This window comes from Apteryx mantelli, chromosome 2, assembly GCF_036417845.1.
Source record: "Apteryx mantelli isolate bAptMan1 chromosome 2, bAptMan1.hap1, whole genome shotgun sequence".
In the NCBI taxonomy this organism is placed as follows: domain Eukaryota; kingdom Metazoa; phylum Chordata; class Aves; order Apterygiformes; family Apterygidae; genus Apteryx; species Apteryx mantelli.
In genome coordinates this window covers 110,657,080-110,678,778 of record NC_089979.1, presented here as the reverse complement: position 1 = coordinate 110,678,778, position 21,699 = coordinate 110,657,080, and the positions used below count along the sequence as shown (strand labels likewise).

Below are 21,699 nucleotides of genomic sequence, written 5' to 3'. Positions count from 1 at the left end.
TGTCTAGAAAGCACAAAGCAAAACCTGTGATCTTCAGTGCTGAATGTTTCAGTCTCCTGGCTTGAGCTTAAATGTCAGCTATAATATTTCCCATGGGAGACAGAATTAGTGTTACTCATTTAAGAACATCCAGAAATCTTTCTTTAAGAGCAACTGCAGAATAGCATTCCTCTTTGCACAGCCAGTCCCAGGCAAACCTGCTGACCCATCAAGATGCTATAGGAGCTGGACTTGTGTCCAAGACACACAATATTAAACAGTAAACTGGACCTGGAATTTCAGTTCACCAGTCCAGTGGCAAAGGTCAAATATGAACCTGAATTTTCCAAAAGTTCAAGGGCATTTCAGTTTCAGGATTGTATTTTCCATGTCAAAAAACATTGGACTATGATACTAATTGATAGAGAAATGTCCATAAGTGCCCCAAGATGTGGCTATCTCAAATGACATAGGCCTGCTGTCCAGCAGCAACCTATTTAAGAAACCCTGCTAAAAATCATAGTGAGGCTGATGGTTGATGGATAGTATTCTGAGTTTCTCATGATGAACAATCTCGGGTTGAGAGCTGCCTGAATGCAGGTGGGGTTTGACTTCCCTCTTCTCTTTGCCTAGGTTCCTTTTGATGATGGGAGTTTTGTTCTGTTGTGGAGCTGGCTTCTTCATCCGAAGGCGGATGTACCCTCCTCCACTAGTAGAAGAACCTACTTTTAACGTGTCTTACACCAGACAACCAGTCAACACTGCTTCGGGTCAGAGACTGCTCATTATACAAGTTTTTCTAATATCTTATATATGCCAAGGCATTAAAAAAGGGATTTTTTTTTTTTTTAAACTGTGGGACTGAGGAAAGGAAAGGTACCGCACTAAACCATGCAGCCGCCTCCTCTGATGAACAAAATTCTGCTGTCGAGACAATATAATTCAGCAGCAGCATAAAACAGTATTTTTGAGACCCAGGATAACAGGATAGTTCCCTTCCCTTGCGTTCCTAATATCTTTAGAGATATATATCAGTGAATGGAAGAAAAATAGAAGACACTCACTTTGCAGTGTTGACAAAATGATAGGTATCCGAAATGAACAATGATGTTTTCTTCTTGTGAATAATTTGAAGAAAGAATTTTAAGTATAGTTGATACCATTTGGCAGAGGTGAAGGAAAGCCTAACATTTTCCTTCCACAGCATAGTTTATTGCAAGTCTTTTCTTTTTGATTTGCCTTTCATATTCTGTGCTGTATTTTTTGCTGCAGTGAAGTGGCCCTTCTCCCTGAGTTATCAGTCTGATTGCTCTCTGGTCAGTGGTGACAGTGAGCATCAGTGAGGACCTACAGAGTGAGGAGTCCTCTGGCAACGCTGTTTTCTAAGTTTCTTATTTCTTAGCCACTGGCTGTTAAATAGTCCCAACCTGGAGAATCTTGTGAACTTGGACTCACCTGTAAGCAGAAGATATTTGTGCTTTATGAGAGCATTTTGAATCCAGCTGTGTCTAGTTGGAAGGCTTGCGGCGCTGAGAATATGTCTGAGTGTACACTCAGGTGCTTGTCTTTTCCTTGTCTCAGCAAGTCCAGACTGAGACACTCTTATCCACTCTCCTGATTGCATGAACCAGGGCTAACATGTGCCTGTGGAAACACATGCATGCACGCACGCATGCACGCTTGATACATGGACACTTTTCCTGTGCTGTCATTTAGTCACACGTTGTATTATAGAGAGCTCGAGCCAGAGTATAATTACATTTTCTGGCAACTTTTCAGGAGTTGGCAATTTGTTTTTGTTTTGTACTGCTTTGGCAGTGGAAATAAAACTGAATATTTCAGATTGAAAAGGGGGATCGCTTAAAGTTTGCTGCCTCAAACTTCTCTGTCAGAAATCATTTTCCGAATCATTACAGCTCTGTGCAATATTTTGGCTGCCTCGAGACAACCTCCTTAGAAAAGGTGTCATAAAAAATATTGCCGTTAGCTCTGACTGGAAGTGTGTTGCACAGAGATGCAGCATTCAGGCTGTCCACCCTGTCAAGCCTGCTACTGCTCACCTGCCTGCTTTGTACACACTTTGAAAACACTGGGTTTTGCATCCTTAAGCATGTGCTTATAGGCCTGTGTTCTTCTCTCACTCTCCCAGGTCTAAATGGATAGATAAATAGCTGTTACAGGCACAAACTAACATTTTACTCACCCTGTTTTTTTTCTTAAACTTAGTTTTTGTTGTTGTTGTTTTTTTTAAGGCCTAGAGTTTCCATTCTGCATCCTTTTTTTTCTGCTTTATTGAACACACATTTTTGCAGAGTGGAGGGTTGACGGTGTGTGTGTGGGGGGGGGCAACCAAACTAACTAAACCATATTTTTAGGCCTGAAAAATAACCCCAAGGTTATGTAAACAAGGAGTGCTTTGCAGCTAGATGAGCAAATACTAGACTTAATTTTAGAACACGGCTTTAGTTTTTCATGACACCTCATGGAACACAAGTTGTGGGCAAGTATAAACAAGCTTAGGCCCTTTGACAGCCTACTTATGCCACCTGCTTTTGGATTGTTATTACTACTTTTCAAACCTTGAGGTCTGAGCTAATCTCACTGCAATCCTTTTTTCTATGTGTTTTGTTGAACTTTCAGCCAGTCTTTCAGCAGTTCCAAGTGCTTTCCCAGTTTCTCTCTGTCTTTCTCTCCTGCCTTTTCTGAGTTCCTGTACCTTCTCGTTGCCTCTGTCATGAGCAGCCACCACTAGGGCTGTGAGGTGCTGGGTGCCCTTACTTCGTGGCCTCCTTTTTTGTGTTTCTATGGGGCAGATGCAGAACTTCTCCCCAGAGGAGTGGAAAGATGGCGTGCTTGCCTGCCTGGCCTGCTGGGAGGGCAGCAGAGCATGCTGCAGTAGGAAAGAGAGAAAGTTCAACTGCAAAAGCAATGGGAATTAGTAGTTGACCAAGTTTTGATTTTTCTCTAGCTCCTCTTCCAGATTTTGCAGCAGTAGCCAGTGCCCTGTAGAGCTGGAGCCCTTGAAGCGCAGCTCCTTGGCCATCCCTTCCTGTAGATGCAACTGCAACATCTTCTGCCATCCCAGCGTCAGCCCCGGGGCTGGCAGTGCTTTCTTTGTGGGCCTGACTGGGCAAGTGGATCGAACACCTCACCTACAAACTGCAGTTTGCAGACCTAGTGGTGTCTTTCACTTCAGCCCTGGCCTACGTTGCACAAAACCAGCGTTTTAGGCCCTAGGAAGGGTTGGATCCCTTTTGTAGACCCATAACAAGTACTTATGAGCTGATCCTGCAAATAAATTGGTACCTAGATGTTGTTTTCTGTTGGATTTAATGAACTGGAAAAATATTTTAAAGGAATGATTTCCACACTCACCCTCAAAATTCTATAATACAAGGAAGCTTTAACAAAACCAGCCATTTTCCTAAACAGCAAACTGCAATGAGCTGCCTTACATCTCTTGTTTCCCTGTGTTGATGGAAACTACAGAAATGCAGAGCCGAGCAAGATTTAACTTTATGTTAAAAATGCTTAAGAAAAGAGACCCTGGCTAGATAAGTGAATATTGGCGCAAACTTTGGAGAAGGAAGACTTGGAGCCCGCTCCCAGCCTGGCACTCTTTCTGCAGCCAGCCGGGTGTTAATACTCAGCTGAAGCAGAACAAATAATTCTCATCACCACAGCAGAGGAAGCGAGGCCATGGAGCAACCCTGTTTCCTCAGATATGCAAAAGGAAAAATTTCTTGTGTTATTAAGAAGGAAACAGCCATGTTCCTGATCTGCTTTCTTTCCTCTGTGCTCGTGAGTGTCCAAGTAAAACTTCAGGGCCAGACACCCCAGACTGTGAATATTTGAATTGTGACTTGACCCATCTCTTCTTAATGTTCTAAGAACATATTTTTGAGTTGCTCTATGGATCCTTCCTGACTGTTAAAGTACTAAAGGATGCCTAAAGCTCTGGACGCCTATATTCCTCCTACGGTGATACTGAATCCTGGAGTCACTAATTCATGGAAATGAATGACTAAATGGAAAATCCCTTAGAGGCTGTTTCATTACAGGAAAAACAGAGCAGCACCAAAAGGAGAAAACCTGTTGCTCAGTCGTGATTTTTTTTTTTGTTTGAGTCCAGCCTTATTTAAAGAGAGAGGCAGAGAGAGAGAAAAGGACACTAGTTTACCTATTCAGAGAGAGGCACTAGTAACTTTAATAGCTGAAATTGTGTGAGTAGTGTTCCACTGCCCCTTGTGATACCCAAGGGAGGTTACACGCTGCTTGTGTTATTCTTCATGGTGACCGCCTCTGTAACTCTTCAAGTGTCATGATTAGGAATTTTTCATTTGATTGTAAGTTTCCTTGTCCCTGCAGGCTCCAATTTCATTTCCTAAATTTAATCTGTACTAAACAATCTTGTCCCATCGTGTTAGCAAGCCTTAATTGGCTTCAGCTGGACTTGGTTTTTTTTGTGTCACACATGTTTACTCCTTAGCCATATCCTACCCCAAAGGGAAGTTTTCTATTTGAGATATACTCTGAAATGCAGACTAATCCAGTATGTTACAAAACAATCCGTGCAGTTCTGTGTGTCTTGTAAAATTTTACACCTGAGTCAGGGGCTGCAAGGGAAACTCCTGTATTCATTGGGGTCTCTGAACCTCTCCTTTATGTGGGCACGACAGCTTTTCTGCCCAGAGAACTGAGCAGGACTCGCTGTCTCCCTTTCAAATGATGGTTGGTTGGGGCAGCAATGTCCTTGGTCTCACTAAGTTTCTTTCTATTATGTGCAAAATTGAGACTTCCTTTTGGGGAAAACTCCACAAGTGAATGTAGCGTGCTGTCCTGCAAGTCTGGGTTTCCTCTGGAGTGGGACAAACATGGCTCCTTGTCCTTGCTCTGATGAACACTTTGAGGTATTTTATGTTTTCTGTAAGCAGCCAGCCTTGAAACAGAGGCAACCTTTGAGTGTTGCCTTGGCCACATGTCCTAGGCTCCAGGTAAAACCTGCTGTGTATGGCTTCCATGCAGGGCAGAGTGCAGGCAGACCTTCTCTCTTGTCCTTGGAAGGGCACGACTGCTGTCTGCTGCTGCTGCTGTTGTTGATACCTTTTCTCTCCTTTTTTTTTTTTTTTTTTTTCTTTCAGGGTCACAACAACCTGGGGTGCCGTATTACACAGATCCAGGTGGACCTGGGATGAATCCCATGGCTATGGCTTTCCACGTCCAGCCCAATTCCCCCCAAGGGAACCCAGTTTATCCACCCCCACCTTCCTACTGCAACACGCCACCTCCCCCCTACGAGCAGGTGGTGAAATCCTCCACGTGAGGACTCTGTGGCTCTTGGACCTGACTGTATGAGAAGAAGGTGCCATTGCAAAATGACAAAGATGGAGGGTGTCTGCCCTTTTGAACACTTGCTAATTCTCTAAATCCTCTCTCCCTCCCTTCCCTGCACCTTTCCTCATTAAAGTTACTTGCAAAGGGGTGATTTTTAAATTTTTTGTTTTTGCAGTAGAAGTGGATTTTTTCTTTTGTCTTCAAAATGAGAAAAGTTGTCTTTGTAATGCTTTTAATGGAAACCTATATTTAAAACCTGTATGTCTTTCTCTTTATTTATTGTTTTGACTATGTATATTATTGCATTGTGGCAGGCTACCAGTAACAGTTCTTTATGCAATCCCAGAGTGACATACATTCTCCTAAGCCCCCATTAGAAGAAATGCTCTAATTTAAGAGAAATGAGAGACAAAGAGAGTAAATGTAGAAGAGGCTGGGCAATGCTTTTACCAGGGATGGTGACAACCATCTTCTTCATTTAGAGTTTTCTTGTAAAACTCTGTTCTGATGCACAACAGAGATGCGCTGTGACAGAAATCACAGAGGGAGTGGGGCACCGGTGTTGGTTGAGTCATGGCAAAGGCTTTGCCAAGTGCCTTAGAAGAGAGGGCTTTGTTGCTATTAATGGTGCATCTAAAAAGAGAATGACCAGGGCTTGAGTGCTTCTTGGCCAGCACCTGGACTCTGCCTGTGGCCTCTTCAGCCTGGCTTCTCTTCCCCTTTTGATGCCCTACAGATTTTGTTTTGTGCTATAGCCAAAGGTGAGATTGTATGAAACAGCTGATGACCTAAATGTCAGTAGTGAGAGGGAGGTGTTATAGCATCAGAGCTACTTGTGCCTCTAGATGTGTTCAGAAATATTGAAATATATAGAAGACTTTTCTTCCCTAAACTGAAAAATAATTATAACAAAAAGGAACAGGAGCCCACTCCCAAGTTTGTTCCCTTTGAAATTGATGGGAATTTTGTCACTGGGAAATAATAGTTTGGTTATGGTCTTACTGCTGCCACAAAGTATATAGTTGAGCTGTCATCTCTAGGTGACAGGTTTGCAACATGCTCTCCTTCCTGTGTCATAGTCAAATAACCTTTTTTTAAAACAGTTCCTTAACCCAATGCACAGATGGTTTGGCTTTGCAGCTGCTGCTGGCACTTAGATCTCTGTACACTTTGCTGTGAGTATTCCCAGGGTCCCTGATTCATGCTCATGGCTGGCTCTCTGAGTGACCATGAGTCAATACCTTCAAAAAAACACAAAGCCCTTTTCCTGGGAGGGTGGTTAGGAGCATCTATCTCTAGCAAAGACATGAAGCTACTCTGAGGAGTGACTGCATATCAGTGGCACCTTCTCACTTGGTGTGTTTTCAGTCACATTGCTAATGAGTGGCAAAAAGAAGATCCCATTGCTTTTTACTGCTGAAAGACCTGCAGAAACAGCACAGCTGAAAGTTAGGAGTCTGGTATGGTCCTTTGGGTACCAGGTCCATTACTGCTTCCTCACTGCCGATACACTGACTGCTCCTGTGTCACTCCAGCTAGGGCATGGAGGGCACAGAGGTAATTTGAAGTAATCCAAAAGACCTGTGTTGCTCAGGGAGCAAAAGTTTTGTTGTGCTACTAGTGCATCTTACTGCTGCCAGCAGCTTGTGAGAATTTGTTCCTAGAGAGCAAACTAAATTTGCGAAACTGACAGAAAAGAGCATCCCTTTGATTATGCACATGGGTTGACTTAACAGGAAAACCGCTAAGGGACACTGCATTTCTAAAAGCTGCTGGTGCTGTTAATAGTCATCTACTGGAGCAGAACTAACTTTTGAAGAGCTCATTACAGCAGTCTTGACTTGGGTGAAATTGTAACTGAAGTAATTGTATGGCAGCCAGGGAAGGGAAGAAAGTAATTTACAGTTTCTTCTACTGATGGGTGTCAGGGGAGACCTGCCTGGTTTAGTGGCACTGAAGCTCTGGCTCAGGTTGTGTTACATTGCCCAAAGTCCTTTCGCTGTTTCGCTGTGACCTGCCTTCTGGAAGTGCAGTTGGATTCACCAAGTTAGAGAAAGCTGTTTCTGTGATACCGTAACGTGCAGGACACAGTAAGAGCCCTGGTCACAACCACATTAAAGCCAAAGGAGGCTGTGTCTTGATACCAGTTGGATCAAGATTTGGCCTGAAGAAAGGACTTTGTTTCATCAAATCAACAGGCAGTTGCTATTAGAAGTGGTGTTAGCATTTGATAGCAGTGATTGGTCTGGTTTTTATTTTGATATGTGTCTCAGCCACAAGGGATAAGGGGGTAGAAAAATAGCATCATGCTAAAAGTTCTGGCACATAAGGATGGGTAACTCTTAAGGTGGTGTAAAAGGATCTTTCCAGGACTGCAGAGCTCATTCTGCCACCAAGAGGGGCTTGTGAAATCAGAGCTGATGTGAGGTTAGCCCCAAGTTCTGAGTTTGCACTTGCACTTATGTTATAATCCATGCGAGACTGAATCAGATCATATCCTCCTATATTTGCTTATGTTCAACATATGTTTCAAAAATGTTGAATGGTATCTACTTATAAGAAGTTTGCCCAATCTTTTGCTTACTCCTCCATACTGTATTATGGATTAAAAATAACCCACCCAAATTCTAATACTTTTTGTAATTCTTTTTCATTATACTTAAAAATGAAGAAATACGAGCAGACCCAGGTAAGCCTTTTTTTTGACTTAGTAACACTGAATTTAGGAAGGACAAAATTCTTTTCTTAGCTTCCCAGAGCTGATCTTGCCTAAGTTGCTTAGCTAGATTTAAATCTTACGTAATCTATCATTTAAAGTGTTTTGATAGGCAGGGCTGTTTTTCAGTCAGTTGGCTGTTTAATTTTAAAAGTAGTGAAACATAAGAGGGGCTGCTCATGTGCCAAATACAAGGTATTCATGTAAACGCTTGGAGAGAACTGCCTGACAAGGGACTGCTTTGGTTTTCTTAAATATCAGGGTTTTCTGCAGACTTCCTTGCATACCAGAGGAACAGAATGACTGAGGAGAGTTGTGCACTCCTCTCCTATTGCAGTGTCACTTTTTTAGGTCACCTTGTCTTTTCCCCTGTATATCACAGGCTGGAGAACCTCACCCATTTACCCTCACAGTGAACCTGATGCTGAGACAGGGTAGAAATACTTTTCAAAAGTGTTTCAGTAATAAAATGCTTTCTCTTACTGTGTATCATCATAAGGGACAAAGCATGTACTTTTGTGTGTGCAGTGCAGGCTCAGTGGACACTTAAGATAAGGAAAGGTACATTTTATATATGATCAATCAATAGGTCCATCTGCCTGCACATCACAACTGTATATATTTTCTAAATTAGTGTGCAAAGTTTAAAGCTGCCTGTGTCACATTGTATGGTTGTGTATGCACTATGTAATTTTTTAAAAAACAAATCCAGCATTTCTTTTTCTGTCAACAGAAATGATGACAGACCTCTGACGTTAGAAGACAGATGTCATTAAGTTCTTTTATATTATAAAAAGTATCTATGAGAGCTGGCATTTTCCTGATAAGATTGGATAGAAGCCTTTACAGTGAATTCTTATGCTGTATACTGAAATTCAACTTCTGGTGAAATTTTTCTGCAGTCTGGTTGTTTTCTTTGTTAATGCTGGTGGATGACACTACCTCTTACAACATACATGCACTCCTCTCTTAGAAGTTGCTTAGTCTCCTATTGAACACCCAGCACCTGTGTTGGTATTCCTGTGAATTACTTGCAAATTGTTTACATGCCTTTCCTCTGGTTGCCTTGCTTTCAGAATTTTTTAGGTTTCCTTTTTTCTTCCTGTTTTTCTTCTTAGTTAAAAAAAGAAAAAAAAAAGCTGGATGGCAGGGAGAAAGGAGGAGGAAGCCCTGTAACTTTTGGTAGGGTCATGTTAACAAAATAAAGCTGATCTGGGTGTGTATATTGCATTTTTTGTAAAATTGGGTTGGTGGGTTGGAGAATGGAGCAGAACTTGGTCTTTCGACAGTCTCAGGCTTCTGTTACTCTTCAAACTTATACAGAGTTTCTTTTGGAATGTGTTTTATTAAAGTAACGTTAGATATTGCTCTACCTTTAGGCACCTAATCATCTTTATTGCTCTTTCCTGAGTGGTATTTTAAAAAAAAGCTTTATGTAAGCAAGTAGAGCTAAAAGTGTACAACAGCTGTGTACAACAGAGGACAGTAGGACTACTTCCACGGAGAGCCTTGCATCTGACTGCCACTTCAGAGAGCCAGAGCTAAACCTCAGGCTACAGGCACTTAAGTGGACATGGTAGGGTCACTTCTCACCACCGGAGGAGTGCTGACAGGTCAGGTGGGCAGCCTTGATCACACTGGTGGAGGAAAACATGATCTTCAAACACAGTGTTACTCCACAGTGCTGATGAGCAAAGTGCGCAGTTGGTTACTGCAGCTAAGGTGAACTTCCACATTGCAGGTAAGTGCTTTGGCTGTAGGGATTTGTGTGTGAGATTTTTCTAGTTGCTGCTGCTGTTTCTCACTCTGTAACACAACAGAGATCCTAGTGCCTCACTCCCACGGTGGGGTGGTGTTTTTGACTGCAAAATAAGTTTGGTGCCCTTCTCAGTGTGCTGGCTTCTGGGAGTCCCAGTCCTGGGCATCAGATGTTCCCTGGACCCCTTCCAAGAGCTCCAGGGCCAAGGTTGAGCTGTGGCTCGCAGCCCGGGCTGTGGGGCTGCCTCCCTGTCTGCTTTGGAGATCTCACCAGCTACATCAAAAAGTTGGTGTGTTGTAGGTCTCAATCTTGTGTTTCTTGCAGTAGCATTCAAAACAGAGAACAGAGATGCTTTAAAATAGGACTGGAGCATAATAAAAGCCCAGTTGCTAAGCCTCATTTGGAGCCAGAGACATAAATGTTACTCCTTGAGGTCACCTGTTCTGTTGGGTATTCTGAAAATGTGTCTAATATTATCTGTGAAGAGGCATTGACTGTAAGGAATATGCCGAGGTGATCACTGCAGGCAAGAAAACCTTAAAAGTCTCTGCTACTCCAACCCTGGAGGACATGGGAAGGGTGAGTCTCTTTGTTACAGTGTAAAATTTCCAACTAAGCAGCTTTAAAAGAAAACGTGTTACCATTGAGTCTCGGTATACCTTGCCTGTAGCTATGGTGTGGCTAATCCCTCCTATGTCCAAGGCATGTGAGGAAAGCCTAGGATACATTGTGAGGTGGGGGAGAAACTTGCCCTTCCCGTGGCTGGGGGATTGGTTTAAGATCTGAGGTTTTGCTATCAGTCCTGTCTCAATGAAGAACAGCAAGGCTTAGGGATTATGGAGGGCAGGAATGAGCAGAGATATTTATAGACTCATAAAGGACCCCTTGATCACTGTGTGTAGCTTGTGCCTCCAGGTATGCAGTCATCAAATTTTTCTCTGGAGCAGCATTAAATGCAGCATTTCTTAGAGCTCTGCAGTTCTGAACAAAGGCCAGCTCCTCACTCAGCAAACCCTGCCTCACAACTGGCCTCATTTTTGAGTTTATCTATCTCATTTCAGGTTCAGGCTACTGAGTCTTGTTCTGCCAACACTGGTGAGACCAAAAATCCCCATTTGCTTCCCTTCCTGTCAATTTTCAGATTTTTCACATGTAAGTAGCTGCATGTGACCAAAATACCATCTATCCTTTCTGATAAAATGATTAGCTACCACTGCTTAAGTTTCTATCACAAAACTTGCTTCTCCCAACTTATGGGCTTCTCCATGGAAAGCTGTGAACTATTTCCATGTCTCCTGGAAGCATGGATGTAGCACCAATGCTAGTGCAAGGTATGGTGCAAGGTAGTGTATGTAGGCAGAAAGTTTCCACTTGTATAGATGAGCCAAAGCATTAAGCTGTGCACTGGTGTGTGCCCCAGTGGCATCCCATGAAGAGCTGCTTTCCAGCACAGTTGCTCAGCTCCCAGAGACTGCTTGATTTCTTTATTCCTTGTGTCTGATTGAGCAAAGCGCAGCGCACTGGAGAGAAGTGGGGAATACACTTTGGAGCCCTCTAACCCAGACTCTGCCCTGCTTGCTCAGCAAGGCTTGAGTTACTCAGCAATTTCTAGCAGCAATGCTTTGAATATGGCAGTTCAGATTAATGGTAAAACATTGAAAAGTGTTGGCTCAAGATCTGCTCTTGGCAATCATGATTAGGCCGAGCAGGGCTCTGTATCATCTCTACAAACATCAAGGTTTTTTTTGACTTCTGCAATCTTGACTGGTGAGAGCCCCCTTCACCGTGGAACAGAACCATTTCTTGAAGAGCTACAGCACAGCAGGGTTGAGTCCTGGGGCAGACTTTCTTGGGGTAGAGACAGAACAGTGCCAAAAAGCCATTTATCCCAATTAGTGCTGTTTTGTTGGAAAAATGTGCTGTGTAATGGGCACATCTAATGCTGTGTGTGAACTCTGCTCTCCTGGTGGAAGGAATAGTTTATTTCTTGAGTGCCTTTCAGGTTGTTATTTGGACCAGTGTGAGGTGATTGATTGCTAGCTACAGATGTCCGAACAACTTGAGTTTTGTTTGGGATTAGATGCCTGATTGTCACTAAGGGTAAAGATTTGAGGCAGTCCTATCGAGACTCCTCCGGTGACAGATGCAGGCACCAGCAGGGAGCTGGTAATGAGCAGCCTGTCAGATGCATTGCAGACCAGGAGGTGCATAAATGCTCACTCAATTGATTTGGGCAGAAAATCAATCATCTCAACCACAAAGCGCCTGTCCTGGCCTCCTACAGCTCAGTTTTGCATGATGGCAGTGGATGGCTCTTCAGGCTGCTGGTGCTGAAACAGCTGATGTACTGTGTTAGTTTAAGCTTGGTGGTGGTGGAAGGGGGGTTTACTGGTGGCTGACAGATTGGCGGCCATGACCTCCCACCAACTGCTGGGGGCTGCTGCAGTTTGACCTGTAGTACCATCTTCTAACTCACTCAGGCCAGGAACGTTCAAGGGTGCAGAGTAACTCCATGACCATGAACCTGACCTCCTGGATGTTCAGTGTCCTGCTTTTAGGAGGCTTTGGGAATACCTTCCCCTTGGCTTTTTGCTTTATGCTCCACCCATCTCCCTGTCCTGTGGCAGAAGGATGATGTCTGACTCAAGAGCACCACCTTACTCCCCCTTTGCCCCCAAACAGTCAGCAGTGAGGATTGCTTTTTGTCCTTCAACAGGCCTGTAAAGAGGCTCGCATTGAAGGCAAGACCTGGCTATAGCCAGGTCATCGTACCAGGTTTATAAGGTGCAGGCATGCCCCTTCAAAATTGTGTACTGAGATGCATAAGCATCTGTTTTTTGCAACAAGTGCCCTCTCACAAGCACTCCATAGGGCTACAATTGTTCCTCCTTTGCACCATGCCCCAAAAGCTCAATGCTCCTTTCCTGCTCTGGCCAGAAGAAAGTAAAAAGTGCTGCTCCAGTGAGGCACCTTGCCTCCAAGGCTCTTGCTGTCTTCCATGTCCATTACAGAAGGTTCCATATTGGTTGGTCAATTAAGTTCATGGCACTCCAAGGGGGCAGAAGGTTTTGCTTCAGCCTTCCAGCAGGCATGCAGCCCTTGTGCTTGCTGTGCAAGGCTGGGTGGCTAAGGGCAGTGTGAGAGCCAGCTGTGACAGCAACTGGGACCTGCTCAATCTGTGTTCACCTACTCCCTCCTCATATTCTGGGCAGCCTCTGCATTATACTTACCTTATTTTTCTGATTTACACCTGTGCAAGCAGGAAGTAAAAAGGGGGAAAAATTAGCCTTTAAAAATAAGCCCCTGGTGTGACTGATTGCCCCATCCCTTGTAGAAGAAGGGCTAAATTCACCTGCAATATAATGCAGTGGCTTCCATCCCACTAATTAGCAGGATGACTAATCAGCTGTGCTGCAAATAGGACCAGGTTTGACAAAGGTGGTACCAACCCTGACATTTCTGTTTGGGGCTCCCACCAGCCACTGCCTTGCAGCTGCTCCAGTGTTTCATTATCACTTCAGGAGAAGATAATGTAGTGACAGGCTTTTTTGTTTTGTGGGTGTTTTTTTTTTTCTTTCTTTCAAGAGCTATGACAGCTTACACTGCTGTGAAAACAAACAGCTAGGACTATATTTTTCTAAGAAGCTGCTCAAAATACGCAGAACACAAAGGAAATATTACTCTGTGTTCCCTACTTAACCAAAAAGCTAAACATCTTAGTTCTATATGCATATACCCAAGAAGCTGTGCCCCCCCCCTTTTTTTTCCTGCTATCTGACATATCACCTGTGGTACCTGGCTTATACCACAGCTCTGCTATCTCAGTGGGCGAGAGAAATGATTAAATCAGTCTCTAGGCCACCTTGCTTTTGCAAGCGCTGTGGCTCTGGGATGCCTCTCCTCTGATGGCCCTTTCTATCCTATTTTGACCTAACACAGAGAGAAGAGTACTTTGGTGCCTGAGATCTGCCTACAGGTCAGAAGTACACCATGAATTCAAAGAAGAAACTCTTCTGTTTAGAGTCTTTACTCTCAAGTAGCACAGAGGGCCACAAATGGCACACAGGGCTTTGTGAATCAGAAATACTGCCCAGTGGTTACAGCACACTCACAAGGTTTTATTCAGTTAAACCCTAGCTAGAGAAAAACCTCAAACTTTCTTGAAGCTGGAAAACAGATGAAATCACTGCACAAGTAAACAGACAGAGACATTTCATATGTGTATTCTTAAAAACCAGCTAGCTGAAAGTAAGGCTTGAGCTGAAAACGTTGTTCAACACAACCTGTTTGACCACAGAGGCAAGCAAAGCTTTGCACTGAGGCATTAAGCAATGCACACTGCAAATCACTCAGGAGAAACAACAGTAAGAGCCCTTCAACGCTAGTAAAAGGTGAAGGTTAAAAAAAAAAAAAGTGATGTGCTCATGTGCTTTCATACTTTGATTGTTTCATTCTGCAAGCCTATGAAAGTGGGAGACAATGCAGCAGTTTTACAGCAGTGGAACAGCTACCACCATGGTGCAGCAGGGAAGGAAGGAACACAACATGAAAAATTTTTTTCAGACAAATTGCCACCACATAGCTTGATCTTTACTAACAAAGCCAAAGAACAAAAACATCAGCATTTTTTCCCTCTTTTTCTGCCCAATAAGCATCTCCATTTTTAACACTACTGCTTTTTGCAATAAATGGACTATTACACATGGACAAGGCAAACCAGGGAATATTAAGACTTTTTTTCACATTTTAGTTTGATGTGATTTCTGAAAACAAAAAATTTTCAAATGTGTTGGTGAAATGCATTTTTTCACCCTTCACACAACATCCTTTTTTATTGGGCCACCTGGACATCACAAAGCTGCCACAAACACAAAGGAGGAGTCATGAGGAAAGTCATGTCAAGAAAATGAGGCAAACACACTGTCCTGAGCTTCTTGACTTTATGCATTACATTTCCAGTCTTGCTCAATTCCAACATGATTTTCTGGAGGAAGACAGTGCCAGGCCTAACCACAGCAGAAGGGTGGCCACAATACAGAAAGAGCTAATAGCTGACTTGCTCGTTATTTTGACTGCTGCACTCAAGTGCCTCAGAGATCTGCTCAGTATTAAGCTGTTCTAAGTGTGTACATACACCTATACAATTTTTTTTAAACAGTCAAAGAAAGTTTTACTTCTCACTGGGCCCCTGCCAGTCAAAATTACCTCCCACAGCTGCCTTTCAAGCTCAGCAGCCAAGAAAGCTTATAATCACTGAATGGAAAAAAAAAAAAATCCTTGTTGATCCCTCCCCCCAGTTATGCAGCCAGTACAGCACATGCTCAGGATCTGCTGAAAAGGTTCTTCTCTGGCACAAGGGAAACACACTTCCCTGCTAAGCCATCTCAGTTGCTGTGCAGTTGTAGAGGAGAGGGAAGAAAAAAAGAAAAGAAAAAAAGAACACAAAACAGTGAAACAGCTGAGCAGGCTGCATTCTACCTCCCCTGTGCTGCCTTTGTAGTTAGGATTTCTGTGGGACTTCACCCTGGGCCAGTTTCCTCACTGGAACATTTATGGGCAGGATCAATGACACACAGGTTGAAGAAAAATAGAGAGTTAGGACTTAGTATGCTTGCTAAGGAGACATATCTGAGATAGATAGCCTCTACTGGTACCCTCTGCATACTACATCCCGGAATCAGCTCTCCCAGTTCCTCACTGATCCCTCCACAGCCTCCCTCTCTCTGCTTAGGTTCATTTCCCTGCAGCCACTTTGCATGCAGGTTCCTGCCTTCCTGTCACCTTTCAGATTCTTCTCTCTTGCTTGGCTGTATAGGTGCGGCTGGGTTCAGAGCCTCATCTTCTACCCTTTGCCAGAGGGGTGGACAATTCCCTCCTGCTGCTCCCACCCTTTAGTCCTACTGACACATCAACACAGGCGCTACACTGTGACATGAAGCTGTCCCTGCACTGGCACTGCCTCTATTGCCTAGCAGAACTCAATCAGGAGATTATTAACATCCAGCTGGATTTGGCAACACATACTGTAAAGTTCAAGGAAGCCACTTGCTGCCATTCAGAGATTTATGCAAGAGCTACAATGCATTTCCAAGCCTGACTGCAAACACTGGAGCTCAGCAGATGGCTCACAGGTCATATATATCCCAATGCACGCCTGAAAGGTCATACAAAGTCTCTGCCATCTGTCATGCTCACACCTGATATATCAGTTAAAATAAGCACCTGGAATGACAGAGGACAAGGAGAGGTGGGAGGGGGGTGAGTGGGAAGAGGACAACAGAGCTTGAGCAAGCAAGAAAATGCTACACTTACTTACTTACCTTTTTCAAATAGTAAGTGTACTTATTACAAGGAAAATGTAAACTGCTGTAAGTGTTCTTGCCTTAAGTTCCACTTCTCCTCCCAAATCAAGAGCGTGGAGGCAGAACTGAGTAACACCTTGCCAGTAGAGGGAAGAGCTAGTATTTCACAGCACCACCACACTATAGCGAGAAGCAAAGCACTAACAGCACAGTTCAAAATAAGGGCAAAGGAATTTTTCTCTTTTGTTTCGAATTTAAGATGACATAAACTTTACTCACAATTTCTAGCAACAGCTTACATATTGTTCCTTAGTATTCAGCAACCTCCACGAGCAGCTGTTATTTATTGCTCCTGTCACATTACCTGCGCTAAATGCAGTGGGGCTGGAGGGGAAACGGAACAAATCACCTCCTTGGTTCAGGAGCAACAGTCATCCTGAGTTACCAGCCATGAGAAACTGCCCTGCCTCCCTCCATTACTTCTTTGCGTACTATATGATGCAGGACAGATTTATTACAAATCCAGGTAAACAAGAGAGGGAAAGCATAACTTGCTGTTCCTGCTCTGCACAACCCCCCCCCCCCCAAACAACAACACTACAACAGGTTCCTTCAAACCTAATAAATTCCTGAAAACTGAGATGACCTCATACCATTTCTTCAAACACGGCTGATCTCCATTGCCTCAGCTTCTAGGGGCTGAGGAGAAAAATGCAGAAACATGAATGTAAAGAAGTTCTTCTTCTCATTTTCAAGTAACCAGCTCACCAATGAAACCAGGCACTGTCTTATACTGGACTGTCTGGCATAAAGTGGAACTCTGTGGATAACCACACTGCAGAATGCAACACTGCTGTTGTGAGTCACGCGCAAAGGGACAGGACTGAGATTCACACAGAGAACAGCTTTTTGCTTACAACAAAAGACTCATATCAACAGACAACAGTAATAAACATGCAGAGCATGTGAAAGACCTGAAGACAACAAATGCAACAAAAGAGAGAAAGTTCACACTTGACTTCTCTTGTCCTACATGTGAAGGTGTCACCTTAACAGAACTTAAATGTGGCTTCTTCTCATCCATGCTCTAGTGATTTCATGGTCCTTTGGGGCAGAGGGGAGTGGGAAAAGGGGTTTATCCATCTGTCAGTTTAGGATCGAGTTGGTTTAGTATTGGAAGCGCTAAACAGTCTCGTTGCTTTTGGCATAGTTTCCTTTCAAAACGACCCCTTAGCTATCCTGTTCCACTTTGTTTTCCCTCCTTTGAGGTCCAAGTTCAAATGCTGGAAACTGGGAAGTCTCCGGTACTGAAATATCTGAGAGGAAGTGAATAGCTCCGGCCATCCCTAAAACATAACGAGAAAGAGATTTTTGTGCATCTTGGACATAAAAATAGCAGAGTTGACAGCAAAGGCAATGGCACCTGTTGGAACACCTCCTTGCTAGAGCTTTCTGAATTGGTGAACCTTGTGTCACTGGAAAGCCAAATTCATCTGTATTTTACCCAGGAAACCAAGTTTCACTTGAAAAGATCAAAGGCAAGAACAAAGTTCTCTCCGCTATTGTCTTTTCAGCTGCACAGTCTCAAAGCTACTTCAGTTAGGAAAAAAAAAATCCCGTTTGGACTGTCTATCACAATTTGAGCAGCTCTCACTTAAAACCCTGCTTATTCAGGGTCTATCAAAGACATTCCACTGTTTGTTTAAGAAACAAAGACAAAACTTTTATTATTTTTGTGATGTACTGATTCATTTATTCTCTTCTCATAAAGGGAGCATGGGGAGTCAGAAGAATTAATAGCAGCATCAACTCATAAAACTCTTAGGGTGACAGAAGCCACCCTACAGCAGGACAGCATACAGCTGTATACAACTGCTGTATACAACAACTGCAAACTCAGTTTTATAATCAAGCTAAAATTCTATTGTCTGAACCACTGACTTTCCTGAAATGCAGGTATCTGATACAAATGAAATGAGTAAGATAAGACATACAACTTCCATTTTAATCCCATAAGGTGCACATGCAGCTCCCAGTGAAAGTGTGCATGTGTGCACAGATGTGCAGAACTGGACAACTTCAAGTAGATTTTGGCTATATAACCAATCAAAATTTTTTCCAAATTTAAGACTTTAAAATCTTTTAAAAAAAAAAAAATCACTGACATTTTAAAAATTTAAAAAGCTGTGCAGTCATGATTAAGGCACAAACCATCCTGACTACTGTTGACATTACTCTGCATTCTCAACAAATTTCAAAGCTTCTGTCCTACAAATTTCATGTCCACTTTTTGCTTCCACAAATGCATGCAAAGGTTCCCTCTGGAATATGAATAATTATACTTCTCTCCCATAAATATTAACACAATGACTCTGTATTTAGAAGGGATGCATAGAACTACTGCTATTTGGTGTTAACTCATGGGCTAAGCTTACTTGTAAAATAATCCTGTTTGGTCTGCTGTAATTTTATATATTTGTGATAGGTGGCACACTAGGTTCACTGTTCACAGAGTAGCAGAGCTACTTTAAATCCTGCTTGGGCTATAATTCCTTGCTATTGTGTTTCTAAAACATAAGGATTTACGAGATAGGGATTAAAAAATAAACTGCATCTAAAAAACAAAAAGCTCTAGAAAAGTATTTAGGAACACCTTTAAATTTATAGAAAAGCCCTTAATAACTTAGCATTTCTTTTCTGTTTGAGTAGTTTTGGTTCATGTTAAAACTAGCTTTTACTTGCTTTGGTATTGCAGCAGAGAAGGTTCAGTTCTGACAAGTCATCAGTTCCCTGCTCACAGCTGCTCCTCTGGCCAGTCCCTCTGCAACAGTGCCTGTGACGCAGAACTGCTGCCCAGACTTTTTGCCTGCTTTAAGCCGAGAGGCATAAGCACAGGGGAGAATGACAGTGGCACTGACTTTACATCGGAAACTGCTCAAATGCAATTCAGAAAGAAAGTGTGGGTTGCTTTTCTGTTGTTTTGGGGAGGGGGAAGGGCAGGGAGAGTGGTGGTGGTGGTGTTTTCTCCCTTTTCTCTTTTAATAGTACTGGCACCCACCAAAGACTTCCTGACTCCCAAACGTGTGCCATAACTGCAAAGTTGCCTTTCATTCCATATAATACAATACCCTCACTTTACCTTCAAAGAGAGAATAAGGTCGGTCAGGAATACGACATCCATGTGCGCCATACTCCAAACACCATTCAGCAAACTGGGAAGTAGGTAAAAGAAAAAGTATTTTGGCTGGTTGTTTTGTTTTGTTTTAATTAAGCCTGCTAAATGCAAGCTTGAACATCTGCACAGGAAAACATTTTAACAGGTATTAAGTGTAAAAATAATGTAAGCAGAGAAACAACACAGCAATCACTGTCCAAGATTAATTTGTCACCCTTCAATCATGACAAGACTGCAATTAGATTTTAGGATAACCGAAAATGTATTTCCACAGCAGGGGTTTCAGTTCCACAACAATGTAAATAGATAGGCTGTACTTAAGTTCTTCTTTTTTAAAAATTGACCCTGCCACACATCAGTGGAAAATGCTGTGAGAACATATAGATACTTCAGTTTCAAGCGCAAAAATTTGCTAATACTATAATATCAGCTCCTTCTCTATCTCGGTGCTTAATTTATCCTTGTGCTCAGCACTTACGCTTGTTAATTGCATTTCTGTTTTCTTCCACTTCCATGCACCAGTCTAGAGTATTAGATCTTCAGCTGCCATTACTTAGCTTTATTTATTTTCTCTCCCCAAGCCTTATGAAAAATCATTATAAATACAGTTAGACAATTATGGTTTTCAATATTTTGTTGCAGAAGATGAAATATCATTTAAAACAAGTCAACAGGGTCTTTCTTCTGTTTGATCAACATTGCTGCAGTAGCTACACCACCCATACATCAGCTGCAAACCGCATCTGGATCAATTTAATGGCAACAATCTCATTCGTCATTATGGCTCCCCAGAGCATAGAGGGGACCCACGTTTCCCTGGCATTTCTATGCTTGGAAGCAAACCACTGCTTATTCAAAATGCAGTGCTAAAGGTGCAAGATTCATGCAAAGCAAAGAACTGAGAGGACTCTCCCCCTTTCCCTGCAATTAAGGCAGACTGCTAGCAGACAGCTCATCCTGCTCACTAGAGGGGGCTCCAGCTCTACCGTTTGAGCTATCTGACATGTGAATGTGCTCCCAGAACCAGCTATCAATCTGTCGAACAGCAGGATAAAGGCTAGTATCCCTCCCCTTTCCCCCCCCGCTCCATTCAGTTTAAGTGTTTATTGCGGGGTGGATTTCTTCCTTTGGTTGGGGTGTGTGTGCAAGAATGTCTTGAGGAAACACAGCAAAAAACCCACAAACACAAACATCACAATCCACACTGTTATTGGGAAATGATAAAGTATTTTTGGGCCCCTCATGTGTATACGTCTTACAACCACGGTTTAATTTTCAATGTAATCTTCTCTTGTATGTGAGGACAGAACATGTTTATGGCATGTTTCTAAACTATAATTAATTCTTGCAACATCCCCATCTTACTGTATACTAACCTTTATTATTATTGCCAGCATGGGAACTGTAACAGAAATTAAGAAAACTTGCCCAAGGCTACTGAGGGAAAGCACAATCATCACTTAAAGGTTCTTAGCTTCAGTCCAACTCACAGATCCAGTAAGCCATACAAACTTCTTTATTAAATGAAAAAAAAAGAAAAAAAAAAAGAAGTCTCTTCTAGCAAGAAAGCATTTGCCACCGTTTGTCACCCTGGCTGAACATGCCTGCAATCAAGAAACAGCCTCCTAAGTTCTATTTCAAGGAGAAAAAAAAAAGAAAGAAAGAAAGAAAGAAAAAACAGCTCCTCCCCCCAAAACCCCACATATCAGTGGTTTGACCACAACACTCAGCAGCGAAGGGCTCGGACCCGGGCTGCTACCTGGAGCCCAGGCTGCCAGCAGAAACTCTCTTTCTCACAAGCAGGTTGGCTAGAAGTGGCACAGCTTCTCGTGAGCCCATCTGATAACACTGAACAAAAGCTGCAAAGCCAAAAGAGAGAAGTACAAGCCAGTGATCTCTGTGAGCAACTGTCTTTCAAGCCCTCCTGATTCACTGTACCAGTGTATCAGCTCCTGAGAGGTAAGCAGGGATTCTTGGCCAGACTCCTTCCCCTTGGCCTCATGTTTGTGGCGTGAGCAAACACCCCTGGGAGGGGGGCCATCTAGTTCCCTCAGTCACATGCTTGTAGGTACCAACATAACTGCATGCTTTCCTGCATGCTCTTGCTCAAAGGGAAAAGATTTTTAAGAATGCCAGAGACTAATTCATTTGCCCATTTCAAAATTTCCCCTGCAAGAGTGTAAAGGGCCTGTTCAAATGCTGGAGATGCTAAAATGCAGAATCACTGCAAATACACTTCCAATCATGACTACGGTGGGCAACTCCTGCAAACAGTCTTTGGCCAGGTTGCCACACCTTATCAATGTGATTTCAGTTATGTAACTGAGTCTCCGCTTTCTTTGGCTTTAAGATAGGAATGCTCTCTTCTCTCTAGCTTTGTACGGCAGAACTGCAGGTCTAGATCTCTCTGTACCACCCTCCTTGCTAAGGCTGA

The 21,699-nt window shown here is 43.0% G+C and overlaps 2 protein-coding genes across 6 annotated transcripts in view; one reads left to right on the top strand and one right to left on the bottom strand.

Moving 5' to 3' along the window:
- The window catches only part of VOPP1 (VOPP1 WW domain binding protein), a 72,609-nt gene extending 63,685 nt beyond the window's left edge, over positions 1 to 8,924 (top strand). For both annotated transcript variants that reach the window (XM_067291212.1, XM_067291211.1), the window contains 2 exons: positions 613 to 749; positions 5,121 to 8,924. In XM_067291212.1, the coding sequence (XP_067147313.1) occupies positions 613 to 749; positions 5,121 to 5,302 (319 nt within the window). In that variant the 3' untranslated portion in view covers positions 5,303 to 8,924. The remainder of the gene's footprint in view (positions 1 to 612; positions 750 to 5,120) is intronic.
- LANCL2 (LanC like glutathione S-transferase 2) overlaps positions 1 to 21,699 on the bottom strand; it is a 49,214-nt gene that overhangs the window by 828 nt on the left and 26,687 nt on the right. For 2 of the 4 annotated variants that reach the window (XM_013955701.2, XM_013955698.2), the window contains 2 exons: positions 19,230 to 19,302; positions 14,357 to 17,436 (listed from right to left, as the gene is read on the bottom strand). The exons of 1 other annotated variant lie outside the window; for it this stretch is intronic. In XM_013955701.2, coding sequence (XP_013811155.1) covers positions 17,321 to 17,436; positions 19,230 to 19,302 — 189 coding nt within the window. In that variant the 3' untranslated portion in view covers positions 14,357 to 17,320. Of the gene's footprint in view, positions 1 to 14,356; positions 17,437 to 19,229; positions 19,303 to 19,948; positions 21,125 to 21,699 lie in introns of those variants that run through there. One more of the 4 variants, XM_013955700.2, reaches the window with a different exon arrangement.